Source organism: Epinephelus lanceolatus, chromosome 11, assembly GCF_041903045.1.
Source record: "Epinephelus lanceolatus isolate andai-2023 chromosome 11, ASM4190304v1, whole genome shotgun sequence".
In the NCBI taxonomy this organism is placed as follows: Eukaryota; Metazoa; Chordata; class Actinopteri; order Perciformes; family Serranidae; genus Epinephelus; species Epinephelus lanceolatus.
In genome coordinates this window covers 23007717-23027227 of record NC_135744.1, presented here as the reverse complement: position 1 = coordinate 23027227, position 19511 = coordinate 23007717, and the positions used below count along the sequence as shown (strand labels likewise).

Below are 19511 nucleotides of genomic sequence, written 5' to 3'. Positions count from 1 at the left end.
TGCTGTTGATTGCTGGGTTTGATTTGAGAAGCTAGGGTATCCAAACTATTTAACTGTTTAGACTGTCACAATTGTGGGGCATGTATAGTGTTTAACTGTGGCTCACTTTCCAGTTATGTGTTCCTTAGACTGTATTGAATGTTTGTCAGCCATTTTGGATGACACACTTCTCAGAAGCTTCCTTTCACAGAAATCTGTCAAAGGTACATTTCTGGGCATTTGGATTGTTTGCTTAAATCTGGGACAAAACTGGAGTTATGAAATGTTTCCTGTAACTGCATTTGCTTGTCCAGGTGTGTTCGGTCACACTGTGCTGATAACATTTACGTGTTCTTTACCTAATAACTTTTTGATAAAAGCTTTGGAGAATTAGAAATATATTTTCTTCACATCAATAAAATTAATTTAAGTTTGCCACATAGAAGTAGTGCTGCTGGTTTCAGTTATATCTTTGTGCACTGACTGATGAGATGTGTGAAGAGGGGCGAAGTCTAGTCCTGCATTGCACTGTTACATATGTTTTATTTATTTCATCTTTCTTGTGAGCTCAGATGTGATATTGTGGTATTCTGTTCTTATTCTGAGTAACATAGACATCTCCTTCTCTACTGATAAATGTGTGAACCTTGTTATTTTAACAGAGGGGGGATCAGCACTGTTAATTTGTTTTTAATATCTTTCTAGAGACCTCCAAATGCTGACATTATGTCTGTGTCGTATACTCAGAGCAGCACTGGTTGAGTGGTAAAAATGCCCATAGAGTTCATTTAGGAACTTTGCCTTTATTAGATTGAGTACAGCAGAGGGCCTACAGGAAATGAGGAGGGTGAGACGGGGGGTGACATGCAACAAAGGTCCCTGTCCAGACTTGAACTGGGGATGTTGCAGTTAAATGATGAGAGTGCCTTAAACTCTGAGGCCACCAGGATGCCACTCAGACAGCTTGTAACAGCGCTCTGAGCCTAGTACACAGTGGAGTTACTTGTGCAAGTTGAAAAGGAAAAGTGCAAAAGTGATGCTCCAGGTCACAGTTACGTGTGTAAATCCTGAATGAAACAGCCAGTGTATACGGCTGTATCGATTAAAACTAAAGTGCATCTGTTGCATAAGCTGGATGTGTCTCCCAGTGTAGACAGGACTTTGCCTCTCTGTAAACATGGTTTGGTTGCTGCATCTGTGAAGTGCTTTGTTGTGGCTTTGCGGGAGCTCATAACTTGTCTTTTCATCTCTGGTCAGTAGATCTGTACATTGCTTTACACCCAAAATCACCCCCCTTCATGCTGTTGTGACCTTGATCAGATTGCTTAATATAAAGTTGTTTTTATTGTACCTCTTGCCTTCAGGATTTCACCGTCCCAGACTATCGGACTCACATGCAAGATCCACAGGGTCGGAGAAGACCATCTTTACTCTCTGAATTCCACCCTGGAGCTGAAAGGTAAGGCTTTACTTTAAACTCTGTGATATGAGGGTCTGTATTGTAAGCAGGGTTCTCATTGCCCCCTTTACACATGTAGCTTACAATTGGAGATTGTCAGTGTCTTTGGCCTTGTTTGCACCCGGTATTGATATGCGTCTTGAGATCTGGTTGCTCAGACCATATTCAGAGGTGGTCTCGTCCGCACATGGCCACATTCTTTACGCTCATGCGTCCTGGGCCACAATGAAGGTTCACCTAATCAGATGATGTCCTTGCCTGTCAACTCCCCGCCAGTAGATGTTGCACTGAAGGATCGTCTCCGGAGCTGCCTCTTTCCGGCAAACAGTTGGCTCAAAGTCTACTCGGTTAGCACGAGCTAACGTAGCTGCAGCTTTTAAATGGTCCCGTCAAATTCACTGCCGAAACAGGTCAACTCTGTCAAAAACCCTGTTAACAACTGTTACACATGACCCCTTATTTGCGCCCTCAAATGTATTGTTTTCAATGTAGATGAGTGGTATGAGCGCTCATAAGCCAGAGCTATGCCGTTGTGGCGCACACGCGTTCCTGAGCGCTTTTTTCAGGGTGCACCGGCTGCGCCCTAAGATAAACAGAGTTCAACTTTTGGAACACAGCAGCGCACACTCCATGTCACGTGACGACGACCAACCAATCTCAGCTGACTATCTTTCCCTTCTTCCGTAAATATCAGTCTGTTAAAGATAGGCAAAAGTTGGTCATTTTGGTGCCAGAGCTTTTCATCTGTCCCACGAACTAGCAACTTCAGACGCAGCCTACTGCCGCGCTCTTGAAAGCTGGCTCAAAAAAAGAACAAGGGTAGTGCCCAGCACCTGACCTTGCGTTTTCCTGCCAGTTAAAGATGCGGCATGTGTACGGCCCCTTTGGTAACAGCTGTGTGATGCTAACAATTAGCCCTGTCACTGTATGTGTGTGGGCAGACTCCCATCATTCCACCGGTTAATAATAACAATTCCTTTGGCCTTTGCAAACGGAAATAATGTACGTGTTTATGTGGATATCAGGTGGGAAAGTGAGATCCTATCATAAGCGGTCACTTGAGATGCATTCAAGTGTCAGGTGCGATCTGACAGACTTGGAGCTGTCCACTTGTGATTTAATCGCCCAAGACGCATGTTAACAGCAAGTGTACACAGGCTCAGAGGCATTCTCACCTAGTGGAACTACTCTGTTGGGTTTAGGCGAGGTGCTGCAGGACATGACGCAGAAAGTACGCTGTGGAACACCTGAGTCTCTTGATGTTACTTTAATTTATCTTAATGTTTTGGCTTCGTCCCTTACTGACAGAAGTTCTTAAATCTTGTCATCTCTTCAGTTAGACATTTGTTGGCGTCTTAGTGTAAATGGCCTTCCTCTTCACCCACAGATATTCTTCCAGTTTTGCACTAGCCCCGGTTACTCGCTGTGAATTCTCCAGATAATGATCTGCTCTATTCATGGGCTCATTTGGACATTACACAGACTTAGTACTGGAGAACTGGTAGGATAAAATCTGTTAACGTCCAGTCCAGTTGATTCAGACATTTGAGTTCTCACACACAACTTCTCTGGGTAATATCAAGATAAATTCAGGGTTGCAATGCATGTGTTAAAGGAACTGTAGTATATTTTTTTCCTTTTGCGTTCCTTAGGGATGCCATGAACGTCCCCTGATTACAGCTTTGGAGTCATACATCCAGACAACCAGATGTAGCCTCTGGCAGGTCTGTAAATTTCTTGTTGACTTCTGTTCCTCAGGCCTCCAGAGAGACGCCATGGTTACGAACAGCAGTTTCACTCCATCACATCCCAGTCTGAGCATGATGCCTTGGAGGCTAAACGCCCTCGCATGGAGACTGTGCAAGAGGCCCACATCACCCGTACACCTCCCACTGCTGGGGGTATCGTCCTGCCTATGACCCACACAGTACAGGACAGTCTACGAGCCAGTGTGGATGTCAAAAAGGTGGGCCCTGTTCCTCTTCCTCTGCAAAACTAAGAAGTCACATTTGGTATCTGTTGTGTTTTTGTCCCCACTCAAGTGATAAATTTCTCACTTCTGTCTGTGGTTTAAAATGTCACTGTGTTTGTGTATACTACTTTAAGACGTAGACACAGTCCCCACCAAAACGTAGGATCTTTTCAGACACTGCTTCACTGGTTCCGTTTTGCGAACATGTCTGCAGGGACTGGATAGAATCATTCAGTTTTATACACATCCTGAACTGTAGTTCTTCACAAGCTCACTGAACCTTTGTGTTTTTGCCAGGAGTCTCAGTTCACTGTTAAAGAGTCCCCATCCCCGGGAGGACCGACACTTCACATGGGTGACGAGCAGGACACTTCTCCTTCCAAACTGTCCAAGGAGGAGCTGATCCAGAGTATGGACCGTGTGGACCGAGAGATCGCTAAAGTGGAGCAGCAGATTTTCAAGCTGAAGAAAAAGCAGGTTGGTTATCTACTTAGTGAAACCTTTTGTCTCAGAACATGCGTCAAACACAATGGATGTTATGAAAAAAACTTGGCACCAGTAGCAATGTTGCTCACTCAAACAAATATGGCTTGTTGCTGCAACAAAGGATGTGTAATTATTAACCACCAAGAAGAAGTTGTAAATGTGTGGTAGTTAATTTATGTTTAGTGTTATAATGAATATGACTAAAAGCAGGATTAACAGTGAATGTACTTTTAAAAGGATTTCTCTGTTAATGTTAACAGACTCTACTCAGTGTTGATGAGGACGCTTCCACTGACGCTGCCAAAATCAAAAATTCCATTTGCTAGAATAGTCTAACTATATGAATATGCCATTAAATGTACCAAAAATAAATGTAGTCATTAATTAATTGATAAAATCTGACATAATTTGATATGTCTGTTTAAATTTGCTTCCTTATTTATCTGCCCTCGTATTCATTCCCCTATTTATTTATTTATTTATTTGTCTATTGAATTGGAGTTTTATTTAATCTAAAATATATTTATGTATTTATTTATTATTTAGGAAATGTATAAAGAAAATAATACATAATTAAATAAGTTTAGGGAAATAAAAAGTAGAAAAAATATGTCAGTAAATAAAAAAAATATAATGAATAAATAACAACTTAAAAATGAATAATTTAAAAAAAAAATCAAGAATAAATATATTTGAAAATAAATATCAATATATAGATAAAAAGGAAAATAAGACAGGAAAATAAATAAATGGGTTAATTAATACTAAGGTAAATAAATGAAGACGTTAATAACAGGAATATCAGTGTATGTCACATTTTATCAATTAATTAATGCCTATACTTATTTTAATATGATTTCTTTATACATTTAATGGTATGTGAATTTATTTATTAAGTCATTTATTAAATTTAGATTTTGGCAGCCTCCATCCTCCATACCTACGAAGTCCTGCAGGCTAGTTCATTTTCCCGAGTGAGGAGTTTCAATCAGCACACAGAGCTTCAGGTTTCACTTTTTTGGCACTAGATGTATTTCAAAGTAATTCACCTGGGCCATAAGATACTTCTACAGATCTGCCGAGTTTCTTATTTTTTTTCATCAGACAATTTTCCTGTCTTTTTTTTAATCTAGTTTTTCTCCTGCTATCTTTTTTTAGGAATTCTGTCTCATTAGACAGGAATGTAAGATGAGCTTTGCTGGGAGAGAGTATGTTTCAGCTTTTCGGTCTGCATTTTTTTTAGGATTTTTTTTAGGGGTTTATTTGTTTGAGGTATTTCAGGAACTCCTAATCTCGTCTCTGTAACCTGGTAGTTTGCATAACCTTTAACTTGTAAACACTGACCGACCAAACACTCACCAGTTAAGACTGTCAATTCTGTAGAAAAACAAAAATGTTGTACATGAACAAGCCTGCACAGAATCTGATAATGCCTGCATAGGCCCTCAGATCAGATCAGCACATTGTAGATTCGTCTCCACCATTTTTCCCATATGAAAACAAATACAGATAAAAACCATGAAAAAAAAAAGGTTTTATTGGGTATAGAAGAAAGGAGGCTCCTTGTATTTTCCCATGTGTTTTGTCTTGTGTGCTATTGGTCAAAATGCTTTGTGTTGGTGTTGTCTCTTAGCAACAACTGGAGGAGGAAGCAGCAAAGCCAGCGGAGCCAGAAAAGCCAGTGACCCCTCCCCCAGTGGAGCACAAGCATCGCAGCATAGTCCAGATCATCTACGATGAGAACAGGGTTAGTCATCTGCTGCAAACACCAAGACGCACCGACAACAGGCCTTAGTTCTCCTTCGTCATTTCATTTCTGTTCCAAATGATTCTTTTATCTCTTATCTTTGTGCGTCCATAAAGCTGCAAGAGGTAACTTTTCTTTATCAACCAGCTTAAATTGTGCAGAGCCACACCAAGCTGAGAACATATAGGTATCCGCTGGGTCCTCACTGTAGGGGTGACCACACAGCAACCACAGCCAACCAGTGCCAGCGTCCTACCTCAAACCAAGCCTTACTGCGCTGACCTGATGGCTGAATACGAGTCTTTAACTCTGTCTGTGTTCAGCCTTTGGTACTTTTGTTGCTTCTAACTGAATCTTTGTGGTTTGGAGTTTAGTTTCACTCTTATGTGCCTCTTCGTACTTTCAAGTATCAGCCTTACTTAGTCTCGCTCACCAGACCTTTCTCAAGAAAAGAAAGGTCTGGCTGGGCCAACTCTCACTTTGAGATGGGAGAAAAAAAACGCCCTGGCTGCTTGTATTTCTTTAAACCAATCACAATCGTTCTGGGCGGTGCCACAGCAACGGTGCGCTTGCAGAAATATTGCTGGGGGGAAACAGGTTTTGGTGTAACACACCCACAAAAATATCGCCTACAGGATGCAAACCATGGCAGAAAAATGGCTACATCCCCGCAAGATCAAACACTGCAAAATTTAGTAAAGGACGTGTTGAAAATAGTTGAAAACTGCTACACAACCGGAGGTGGTAGGGCGGGACTTCAGCGGGTGGCTCGTTCCGCCCAATGAGAAGCTGATCTATGCAGCGAACTTCCGCCCACTCAGACTAGCCTTACTTAACTGTTTCTATCTTTTTTAATCTGAAAGACATTTCAGAGCAGAGAGCATCTATTTGACATGCTTTATAAAATATTCACAGACCTTTTTCATTTATTTTTTGTTAAATTTAAGCTACAGTAGTGACTTAAGGAACTTCATTCAGTCGTTTTATTAAATTAAACAAACGCATTAAATGTAATTGTTCCTGGTCAAAGTTGTCACAGTGTTTGGATCTTCATGAAGCATGAAAACTCTAAAATCATCTGGCTCAGATGGAAAAGTCTTTTATGGTTTAATTTCTGCTCAGTTTCCCATCCTTACCAAATCTGCCCACCGCCGGAGCACCTCAGGATGCTACACTTGGTCCTCTGACATTTTACTGACAAGACTAGAATCATTTGTAGCTTTTAAACAAACATTTGTCAGAAATCAAACAAAATTTCTGTCCCATTCAAACACAGCTCTAACATCAGCTGTTTTTCAGTATGAAAAACCTTGAAGTTGCCACCAGGTGAATCTCCTATTTTGCTGTTACTGATGCACACTGAACATTTCCTCTTGTCTCTGATTTATATTTAAGTTGTCCCACCATTTAAGGCTTTTATTGTGGAGCAGCTACATGAAATGCAAAAGTTTTGTGGGACGCCCTTGTAGCGGAGCTGTTTTGTAATAACAAGTGGTGTACATAAGGAGATGTGGCTTGAATGTTTGGTGCTCATGGCTCAGCTCTGCATGAGAATCCCCACCCAGTGGAAATACAGTATTTGGCAAAGGGATGTTTTAATTTTCAGAAATAATATTTAGTATTCAGGAATGTTTTGTGGTTTATGCATTTTTGATGTTTTGCAGTTCTTTTAGAGAGAAACTATGTTTTAACAGCAGTGCAGTTTTGTCAGATATTTCCAAGTTCGTTTTTGAATTTTTAAAAAATAATTAAGAATACAGTGGACTTAAAGTCAAGCGCAGAGGCAGGCCTCATTATCTGTCTTTCAGCTGAACAATAGGGAAATGAGTAAGTGTGTGTGTGTGTGTACGGAGGTCACCGGAGTTCATGCCTGTCAGACAATGTTGTGGTAGGAGAGTGCGGAGACACGCCTTCCTTCTCAGTCAGCCATTAACCCTTTAGACTGTAAAGCTGCTCCAGCACCGCACAGCAGTCAGTCTGGCAGCCACAGTTGTTTGTCTCAGTTTGTAGATTTGGGCTTATGAAAAGGAAAATCAAGAGTTATTCAGTATCATTCGGATGATCTTGAATAAGCTAACAGTCTTCATGAATCCAGGAAAACTATTGTAGCCAACCCTATTTATCATGCTGCAGCAGAACATTCTGTCTTTTTATTTGTTTTTTCTTCATTCCATCTTTTATCATCTCATCGTTTTTCTTGTATCATGTATTGCTCCTTTCAGGCAGATGCAGCTGCTCACATTTAAGTCTATTAATTGCAGAACTACAAGAACAAATTAGATGCATCTATAGATAATCAAACAAGCATCTTTTTTTCTCTACACAGGACTCAGGACTCTGCTCTGATTATTATTTAAGTCTGTCTTTAGTTACAGTTTCCTGATTGTTGTTGTTGTTGTTATTATTATTATTATTATTATTATTATTAATAATAATTTATGCTGTATCCACAAAAAATGTCTTGAAAAGATTATATTAATATGAGTATGACCCACATATAATATTGATAGTCAGATGAGACATTTTGTCCCAGGACATGTTATGTTTTTCATTTTATTTGTTTTTCTTATATCATGTCACTTCTTTCGGGGAGGTTTAGCTGCACACGTAAATGTATTAATCTCAGAAAATTACATTTCAAGGGCCAAATAAATGCACCATGAAAGGATCAAACAATATCACACAATGTTATTTTAATCCGTATTTATTTAATGGTAGACTTTATAGTTATTTATATGTTACAGATCACACTCTTGATCAACAACTAAATTGGACAATTTTAGTTGCTGTACACATGTTTTATCAAAAACATTTTTTTCCAGGTGACTTCTTTTGTTTTTTCTTGAACTGTATTTTCTGTAGACCTTGTAATTAAGATGTAATCTCTGTTCTTTCTAGAAAAAAGCTGAAGAGGCCCACAAAATACTGGAAGGTCTTGGTCCTAAGGTTGAGCTGGTACGTGATTTAATGGTTAATAATAATGTGTTTTGTCCTTGCATTAGCTTTTAGGAACAGGGCATACTTAGCTCCGCAGCGAGTTAGATATTACTGCTTGCCTAATAGCTAATGATTAATCCACTACCTGTCTGGTGTGCTTTTTCCCTTCATAGCCTCTCTACAATCAGCCATCGGACACAAAGGTGTACCATGACAACATCAAGACGTGAGTATCTACATTTGTTCCGTTGAGTCATTTGAAAAGTGCAAGAACATCACAGCAGACATGGTGCTCACCACACTAACAGGATCTCACCTGAGGAAAGTGTTGGAGGTAACGCTGACATTAGCAAGATAAACCCAGCTGATAAATCTGTCTAATCTGATTGCCGAGTCACCTGGTTAAGTTGCCCTACTGACAGCAAGGAGAGTGATTGAGAAACGAAGTGAAAGGACGTCTGCATTAGGTGTGTTTCAAATTCAGGTTGTGTTGGGGGTTGAAGGCCAGGCCGTCTGGGATAAAAACCCTTATCAGTGTGCACCATGAGAGCGGCCCATCTGGCTCGGTCTTTTATCAGGACAGAGACCACCTCTGTGTGAATCTGCTGTGCAAGTCTCACTCTCAGGGTCAGGTCCCTCACTATGCTCTCCCCACATCCACCATCATGTGTAAACACAAGGGTTCACAGTATTCTGTACCTGCAACAGTGCAAATAAACAATGATGACCATGATGTTTTTTTGGTAGGAGTGTTGGGAAATAAATCATGGTCTGTCCCTATGATTTACAAAGGAAGAGTTTACCGAAGCCGAGGACTGCTGTGCTTGCAGTAATTTATTTTAATGTTGTCATCTTGAGATCACAAAACAATAATTCAGTTATCTCAAGATAACAAAGATTGTTTTCTCATGATAACCGGTAAATTTATGATGGTTCTCGAAAACACAAGGCTGATTTCTCTAGTTAATTAATTTATCACAAGAAAATACCTTGTTTTCTTGTGATAAATTAACCCAACATTTTTTATATAAGGCCATGTTTACACGAAAATGTTACACTAAAATTAAGATGACGGGTAATATCAGATTATGACAGAATTTTAAGAACCCTGTCCATAAAAATGACGGACATCTAGAACACAGACTCGGCATGGGATAACTATACTGAAGTCAAGTGAGCCGTTCTTTGCAAAACCCAGTAAAGCCAGGCGATGGCCAAAAGGGGCAAAGAAAGACCCATATTTTTGCAATAAAATTTCACATTTGATATACCAAGTATAACATTATGTTGTATGTAAGTAACACATTATGTTGCACATTTTATAGAATCCAATATTGTCATATTCTAACGGCATTAAAAAATAATTGCAAGCACGGCCGTTCTCTGCTTCCGTAGACTTTTACTACCTGAAGGCACTACTCATTTCTCATCTTTGTGCTGCCTGGATCTTTTCTGCTTTGTATGCCTTCTGGTAAATGCCACCATGTATTTGCTAACAAACATTGTGATACTGTCAATTGACTGATTTAAATGTTGTTCTCTTTCAGCAACCAAGTCATGAGGAAGAAGCTGATTTTGTTTTTTAAAAGGAGGAACCATGCTCGGAAACAAAGGGTAAGTGTCCCTGCTGTCGGGAAAGCATTTTGGAAATTCCACTTATTTGTGTGAGTGCTCTGGACACAACATTAGAGGAGCCACTCGTTCCCATGGTCAGTGTAGTGGTCACATCATACCAGACTGTTTGCACCTCAGCTGACCGGTACAAATTAAGTAGAAAACAAATATTATGAGCATAAAAGCTTTTGATTCGAGGTATCTTCTGTGTTTACTTAAAGCTACAGGATGTTTACACACTCTCTTGGCACATTGCAAAAATTCAAGTGCAGTTTTTCTGGTTTTAACATTTGCATTTTTGTGTTAAACTCACACATTCAGAGAGGACACAGTATGAAATAAAACATTTGTGCTTTTTTTCCCCCATGACTTTGTTGAGGAAAATTTTACGGGCATACATGAATCAGTAGTGCAGTGTCATTTTCAGTAAATATACATGACTAAATACTAATATACACAGAGAATAAATAAAATAAAGAAGTAATAGTGATAATAAAATTTAAGTCAAAAAGACTCAATTAATAATAATAATAATTTGTAAATATGATGATGATGATGAGAATGATTATAATAATAATAATAAAAATAAATGCATAAATAAATTGCTAAAAACTAAAAAAGCTGTTAATGTTGATACCAAAAACCAAAGTAAATAATTAATTACTCAAATGTAAAAAGTAAAATAGAAGTACAATATACAGTGGAAAAAAAATTACAATATAGAAATAAAAACATGAAGATGAAATAAAATAAAGAGCTAACAGTGACACCAAAAATCGAATCAAAATTTAATTATTAAAAAAATGAATAAATAAAAAGTAAAATAACAATAGAATACACATAAAAAATAGAGAGATTAAAATAGTGACACAACAAATATAAGTAAAAAAAATAAAGTAACAAAATACAATTTACAGTAAAAAATTACAATAAAGGTTAAGAGAGAAAATTAACAGTAATGTATTTTTTCTAATATACGTGCAATTTAATTGAATCCTTTTGTCATCTTGAAGCTCAGTTCCAAAAGCAAGTCTGTAGTTGAATGTATATGTTGTTAGACAGCTCACTGAACATTTAACACTAATTTTAAATAATCCTGAAAATAAAAAACATATAACTACCAGGTCTCTGTGAGGTGTAAAATAAACCCCTAAATAAAAGCCTGCAGCCATGCCAGTAGCTCTGTGAGACTGAGCTAAGTGCTAACATCATTGTGCTAACATGCTCACAGTGACAGTGCTGTCGTTAAGCAGGTATAATGTTTACTACACTCAGTCTTGGTCTAATAGAAATAGTGCATTGATGTATTTACAGCACAGGAAATGCCTTGGTTTCCCCTGTTTGTTGGAAGGTATTGTACGGCCCAAGAAGCACTTTTATACGCAGTGTGATAATAAATTCTGTCACACTGAAGAAAAGATCTGAGAAATCCGCCGACCAAACAACGGTCTCTCTGTCTTTCTTATCAGCAACCATTGATTTAAATATTTCTGAATCACCCCATGTCTTTTTTGGATTGCAATGGTTCAACGAGTCCCACCTTTCTCTGCCTGTTCTCTGTCAGGGTCAGACAGACCGTTTGGACTCTGAACAGTGGCAGAGTGCACATGGCCTCGTGCCAAGAGGAAGGTGGATTGTTTGTCCCTTACTGCAGAGAGTGGAAACGGGGCTGTATTGTCCTCCCAATACAGGAATCTTTCCATGTCTTCACTAAACATTTTGACTCCTTTGATTTTTAGTTTTTGATGCCGTTAAAGTGCTAATTTTAGCCGTAAAAAAAACAAACCGTTTCTGCCCTTTCTCCTGTAGAGTTTACAGTTTACCAGACCGTTTGTAAGTGAATCTACATTCACAGTACATGTATGAGTTGAAAAGTAAGCTTCTGTAACAAAATTGCAATAAGCTTTTGTAAAGGGTCGGGACATTGAGTTAGTCAGTGTGAAAGAAACCCAGAACAAACTGAACAGCACACACTCTCTCTACTCCCCTGCTCCCACTTCAGGTTACTGCAGCCCGTCTGTAGATGCATTCATATTTGTTTCCATGTTATCTTCAAAGGTTGAACTGTAGCACTGATTTTACTGATAGGGGTTTTTAAAAGATGAAACATGCACTGATACACTTTCATCTATAGATCATTAAAGACATTGCGGTTGCTAGGTAGCCCAATGGGGAGATTTTAATAAGTGTGTTTCCATTATTTGCATCTCTTTTGCCTCTTCTGCTCAGTGACCGAACAGTGTGTTGCCTTTTCTGTACCTCCAACAACCTGAACTCTATCTATTGCTCCATTGGAAACTTGAGTTCTTCACCGTTGTGCAAGTTGCATCTTTAAGGGATAGTTTGGATCTTTTGAAGTTTGGTTGTATGAGGCACTTGACCATAGTCAGTAGATGTCGGTCAGCATGGCCCCAGTTTGGAGAAGCAGATAGGAGTACCACCACAGAAGCTAAGCAATGTACTGCTGTGGACAGGGGCAGCAACGAAACAAATTTTAGTCTGAAGCCTGAAGCCCTTATATCCATCTCTACTCTTTTCAAATCCACAAGACTCCTTTACCAAAAAGTTATTTTAGCTCAGTGGAGTTGCTGCCCTGCTGCTGCCTCGATCTGTTTGGATTCACCAAGGCAATTCAGGTCTGAAAGGCACACAATAACACTGACAAATTGACCATTTGAGGCAATGGTAGACCATCAACTCCTGTGTTCTGCAAGGTAAAAAAAAAAAGTCTTTGTCAATAGAGTCTGGTGGCTTTAAAGAGAGCTTTATATTGGATTTAGCTCCCTGTCGGAAAGGGCTGTCTGATGGCAAGGTAAAGCTGTGAAAATCTTGTAAATATAGTGCACACTTAAACTGATATTAATTTTCTTAGGTGGCTAAAATACAAGTTGTTGCTGCCCCTGCCCACAGCAGTGCACTGTTTAGCTTCTGTGGTGGTATTCCTGCCTGTTTCTTCAAACTAGGGGTGTGCTGGCCACAATCTATTGTATTTTAAGTAACCGATGTTGGAGAAACATAGCAATGGAAGAACTCAGAAATCCTTTTAATCCATATTACAGTCACTGGTTTATGGACTCTCTCATCACATCCAATATTCAGTATATTCCTTTTAGAATCTCCTGACGTTTTCCAATCTGTGCACACAGGAACAGAAGATCTGCCAGCGCTACGACCAGCTGATGGAAGCGTGGGAGAAGAAGGTGGAGCGAATGGAGAACAACCCCAGACGCAAAGCCAAGGAGAGCAGAACGCGGGAGTACTACGAAAGGCAGTTCCCCGAGATCCGCAAGCAGAGAGAGCAGCAGGAGCGCTTCCAGAGGTAAAAGTCTTTACCTGTTAGTGGCTAACATTGTGACTTTAGACAGGTGTTATGGTACAGTATATGTTTTGCTGGGGTCGGTTCAGAAGCACACACGTTTGCTACACGCCTTTTAACAGGATGCAATGAGAACTTCAGATTGTTTCAGTTTTTCTCTTTGAAGACGTGTCGCTTGTTTAAGGGATGTCTCCCCAGGGCATTTTTCTTATGCAGATTATCTTTTGATAATGTGCTGTGCATGGGTTGTGTTTCATTGACAATAATATCTTGACATTAACATTAGCGTGGTAGCTAATGCACAGCTACGTTAACAGGGTTGACTACACAGATAACGACAAGCTGACAACGCCATATATAGATTTTAAATGTGTGGGAAACCCTGCCTTCATACGCAAAAAAACAAAATGCCATTCCTTTTAGCCCACAGCAGTGCCACTACAAGGAGAGGTCAATGTGAACATCAGTTGCGCCGCCATTTTGAAATCATAGTCATTTTAGCAAAGTGATTATGATTGCACAAAACACTCCAGTTCTTGTCCTTATTCCAAGAAAGAGGATATTCCTAGTAAGCCGTATACATGGCTAAAGAAATTTAATATTCCACTATTATTCATCTCTACACGCAGCTGTGCATACTCTGAACAATTTAAAATGCCCCTTTGGCATCCTACGGCTGCGCCCTTTTTAATATCTTAATTGCCTCTTGATGTCTGAGTCTTTCATGATGTTTAAAAGTCGGTCTGCTTCTCTTTCTGACTGGAAATGACAGCTTTTCTTATGGGCATGCATCTCTAGCCCAGCTTCACAAATTATTGGTGAGTTGGTTTGTGTGCAACGTATCCATGACAACTCACAGAGCTGACTGTAAACAGGCAAGAGGCGGTGTGTCTCACCCTGCAGTAAGAACTACAACTGAAACACTTATTCTGAATGCACTGTAAACATGTCCCAAAGAATGCTCTTAAAGCCTGAATAGTATCGCTATATCACACATATGTAACTTGGAAATTGCCTAATTCAGAAGATCGAAACAGAAGATGCTGTCCACATGGCCCATATGTAATCCAGAATATCGTCATATTTAATAATGGTGGAATATTACTGTGCTTATAAAAGCAGTCAGTGATAATGCTAACAAGACCTGTTGCCACACCCAGATATTCAAATCGTCGCCTTCATTTTTAAGATGTCTGTTCAGCGATAACCTAAATAGAGGACAGTAGGTGATGTGCGGTGGCCTACTTCAGGCAGAGACGCTGTTTGTGTGGGTGGGAGATGGGGTCAGGGTCCAGCGTCTGGTTGTTCCTGGCGCTGCTGACGCTTTGTGCTTTCATTGAAACCTCCAAGTAAGACTTTGCATGTCAGTGCTGTTTATGCAGACCGCCAGACCGTGACGGAGGAAGCAATAACTAGTAACTGCTCAGAAAGACTCTTTTATTTGTTAATAATGGTCACTTCAATCATTCTGTTCATTAACAGAGCTCCAAAACTCGTTTCCCGTCGCTCATACTAACAATTTGACTCTGGTTTTAGTTGGAAAAGAGACAACTGTGAATAAGTCATGGGGGCTTGGAAATGTTATTTCCTCTACAAAGAATGCAACTGTTAGTGTCTTTGCACAGCACACAAATTCATTGTGACATGTAAAATAAAACTGTAACACTTTGTGTATGTGTTTTCCGCAGGGTTGGACAACGAGGAACGGGCCTTTCTGCAACAATTGCAAGAAGTGAGCACGAGATTTCTGAAATCATAGATGGCCTTTCTGAGCAGGAGGTGAGTACTGACTGGACAGCCTATCTAATATACTACAGTGTAGATGTGAAACTACATACCTAGCTGACAACAGCCCAAATAAAGTTGTCACAGTTTGTGTTTTTATGAGGAAGACATCTCTGTAGCTTACTACATCACCTTGAATCCATTTAACCTGTTTGACTCAGCTAGGTTGCCTTTGTCCTCGGCCGACATTACTGTATTAGGCGAAATTTGAAAGCTATAGTGATCAAAAAAACTAGAAGACCTAAGGAATTTATTGGCACCAACCATGCCACTCTTGCTTGTCGGGAAGGGGTTAAGTCATGCTCCAAAGTTAGGCTAAATGTAGGTTTTTATACCACGTCATAGCATGGACATTTTAAGGTGCTCCTCAAGGTCTTGGTTTCTTACTTTGGTATTTTGGATTAACACACTGCGCTGGGCAAAACAATGGTTTTACCAACTGTTCTGTGATGTAGTAACTGTGACCACCATCTCTCCACGTTCCACAGAACAACGAGAAGCAGATGAGACAGCTGTCGGTCATCCCTCCCATGATGTACGACTCCGAGCAAAGGCGAGTGAAGTTCATCAACATGAACGGCCTCATGGACGACCCAATGAAGGTGTACAAAGCCCGGCAGTTCATGAATGTTTGGACTGAACACGAAAAGGAGATCTTTAAGGAGAAGTGAGTTGTTTTTGTTTCGTTGACGGTCACAGCTTGTCCCTGTAAGTCTTTTGTGCAGATTTGGTTTATAGACCATAACGGCACCTCGGACTTGTGCTGATATATTTCCAGCTTTGGCACATGAATAACAACTGGCATCTCTTTGCAGGTTTGTCCAGCACCCCAAGAACTTTGGCCTGATTGCCTCCTATTTGGAAAGAAAGGTAAACTGCTGCTTGCATTTTCCCATTTATTTAATATATAGCAGGATTTCGTGTCATTCATATTTTCAGGGGGTCCATTAAAGACAAATTCTCAAAGTCAATTTTCAGTGATGTAAATAAGTTCTTCAGGCTGTGATGAAACCTTTAGCAGTGGGTCTTAAAGCATTTATTTTAAGAACCTTTAGAACTGCTCATTCTGGTCTATTGTGTGCAAGATAATAAAAGTTTTTTTTCTTAAACTGAAGAGAAGTACTAAAAATTCTGCACTCTGTAGGCCAAGCTAATCCCAACCACCCTGACAACTGCCTTCTTGCAAGTGCGTTCCCCGCAATAGCAAAGCGTTTTTAAAGGCGTCTACTGCCGCTACGGTCCACGGCTGCAGTGACAGGCATGTGCTTCAGTGAACACTGACAAATTACAAGCTAGCTTGTAGCTGCATACTGTAGCAAGACAACGGAAGTCACCGGAGTAAATTACAACAGATTTTTACATATTTGGACAATTTACCCGTCATCTGAAGTATGCCAGGATCCGTTTTTCTTCTGGTTGTCCTTACAAGTTTCAAAGCACCTGTCTCTGGGTATTCAGACATTAGCGTTATCGGCCTCTCCATCATATCTTCTTTTTGCTTCTGTGACACCGGCTATTTGATCTGCCAAAGCCAAGCAAACTCTGTCAAGTTCAACACGGTGAACTCCGCACATTTGCATGGCTGTCAACCACTTCATACCTCTAACACCATGTTCAAAACTGCTTCCCCTCTGATGCCATCCCCACATGGTGGTGTGAAAGCCCCTTTAGTAGTGACAAACTTTTTCAGACATAAAAGAAAACAATTAAAGATTTGAATTTTCAGTGTCATATTATTACATCGTATTCGATCTTTACTGTTATGTTATGTTATGTTCAAGTCTTTTTGTATATTGTACTCTACCAGCGACTTCTTACTGCTGCACAGCAATCTCCCAGGGCATAAATAAAGTTCCATCATATCTTATCTCTTATCTTCTAACAATGTGCCATTACTTGTTTCAGTGTGTTGCTGACTGTGTCCTCTACTACTACTTGACCAAGAAGAACCACAACTACAAAACGCTGGTGAGGCGAAACTACGGAAGACGGAGAGGAAGGAACCAGGTAAACCTGAAACTTAATTAATTGTTTGTTTACAGTTTGTTCCCTCTGTGGTTGTCAAGATGCTGTCCACTTCCTCTTTGTTTTCAGAGCAGTAAAGATGAGGATTAAAGTTTAAATCAAGAAGAGCAGTTCTTCAGCTGTGTGATTATCAGTCAATTCAATCAATCAATTTTATTTATAAAGCCCAATATCACAAATCACAATTTGCCTCACAGGGCTTTACAGCATACGACATCCCTCTGTCGTTTATGATCCTCACAGCGGATAAGGAAAAACTCCCCAAAAAAACCCCTTTAACGGGGAAAAAAACGGTAGAAACCTCAGGAAGAGCAACTGAGGAGGGATCCCTCTTCCAGGACGGACAGACGTGCAATAGATGTCGTACAGAACAGATCAGCATAATAAATTAACAGTAATCCGTATAACACAATGAGAGAGACAGACAGACAGACAGACAGGTAGGTAGGTAGGTAGGTAGGTAATGACAGTAGCTTACAACAACATTATTGAAAGTAATAATATTATAGTTATAGTTCTGGCTACTGTGGTACAATATACTAGGCTGATTACTAGGCTTTATAGAGAAACAGTATTTACCGTGAGTTTGAAATGGAGACAGCTCAGTCAGAAGGATGTGGGTGTGGTTGTTTCACATGCTGAATTGCAGCACTGAGTTTGTCTGACGTTTGCCACACCTGTTTCATGAATCATGTCTCCTCCGCAGACTGACAGCACATTTAGTGTATGACACCCACATTTGTTTCCTGATTGGTTCTTATCACTCACAATGTGTCCTTTCCCGATTCATCTCGCTCCTAGAGCAGGGTGTGCAGCTCCAAAAATAGACAATCAATATGTGGCAGCAAATGTCGATACTCTGTCGGGTCACTGGTGACGCCCACCTTTTCCATCTTTTAATAAAGTTGTAACAACACAAGTTTTACCGATGTTACTGATGTTACTCCAAATACCGTACCGTACTTTTCCTACTGCTACAGCTTCACATCAAAAGTCTTTAACTGCCAGAACAGTGTTGAGTGTGAGTTGACCTCATTATAAAGTAGTCACAGGGAATGCGATGTGTTTGTCGGTGAGAGTAGCTGTTAGACGACGAGCTGCAGGCGACAGGCTGCTTCGCGGCATAACCAACTCCTTTTACCTCATTAACATTATCAGGTTCCCCATTAGCATTGGGTTTAAATCTGAAATATTGCCAAACAACTGCTTTTGGTTTTCACTTTGACATAAAAGCATCCGCTATGGTCTTGTCTGTCAACTCTTCTTACTCTCGTAACGCGATGATTGGAATCTGACTCCTTCTACTTCAGGCTCCGACTCTGACTCTGCTGCTGCTGTATGGAGCAGACACTTTTCAGCTTATAGCGTCTCTTGTCTGGCTAAGTAATGGTAAAAAATTGAAAAGAACAACAGTGAGTGTGGTTGGGAAGTAATGTAATCAGTGTATGTCAGAACACTGGCCACTGTGGCAGGCCTTTATGAAGTGAATGTGTGAGAAACCCTATCGAGTGAAACAGGAAGCAGAGTTGGTACTACCCACCTCTATTTAATTAAAAGTACACCACCCTTGGATTATTGTAATATGGCTACAGTTTGATATGCTTGTTTGTCAGTTCCCCTCAAGATACATCAGCATTACCTGTAGAAGATACAATATCTTCACCACATACAGTCAAATGGAGATTAATTAGAGCATTTAATTGTATGAATATTGTAGGGGTTAGCACATACTGAAAAATGTGTCCAGGAAGCTGTTGCTCCCAGTATATTATCGTCATAGACACTATCTTTTCACTGGACAAGGACAGGGATTTTGTGAGGTTGTGTTAGCGACTGTAGAATGAGTGTCATTCTATTTGTACATTATTCTTCTTGGCCTTCATGCTTTCATCGCTCTGCAGATTTTAGAGTGTTTTTTTTTTTAAGTGCTTTAACAAGTTATTTGTGTTTCCGGCGCAGACACAAGTCTCATGCACTCTTTGCATATGATTTGTTCCATTCTAAATCAGAAATACCTTCAACAACAGGTAATACTGGTTGATGACAGATTTTCGTTTTTCTCGTCTCCGGTCGCATCAGTCAGGAACTTTTTTTCCAAGCTGCAGGGTGCAGGTGTAGCAGACAGCTCTTCAAAAGTGGAGGTTGGCTGTTGGTTCAGGAAGCGCTTGCTTTGATAAGCAGCGTAGTTTTC

The 19511-nt window shown here is 40.0% G+C and overlaps 1 protein-coding gene across 4 annotated transcripts in view; it reads left to right on the top strand.

Moving 5' to 3' along the window:
* The window catches only part of ncor1 (nuclear receptor corepressor 1), an 83376-nt gene that overhangs the window by 6853 nt on the left and 57012 nt on the right, over positions 1-19511 (top strand). For all 4 annotated transcript variants that reach the window (XM_078172370.1, XM_033637806.2, XM_078172369.1 and 1 more), the window contains exons 3-14: positions 1344-1438; positions 3197-3404; positions 3708-3887; positions 5530-5643; positions 8542-8598; positions 8754-8806; positions 10128-10194; positions 13341-13513; positions 15199-15289; positions 15784-15962; positions 16111-16165; positions 17201-17302. In XM_078172370.1, coding sequence (XP_078028496.1) covers positions 1344-1438; positions 3197-3404; positions 3708-3887; positions 5530-5643; positions 8542-8598; positions 8754-8806; positions 10128-10194; positions 13341-13513; positions 15199-15289; positions 15784-15962; positions 16111-16165; positions 17201-17302 — 1374 coding nt within the window. The remainder of the gene's footprint in view (positions 1-1343; positions 1439-3196; positions 3405-3707; positions 3888-5529; positions 5644-8541; positions 8599-8753; positions 8807-10127; positions 10195-13340; positions 13514-15198; positions 15290-15783; positions 15963-16110; positions 16166-17200; positions 17303-19511) is intronic.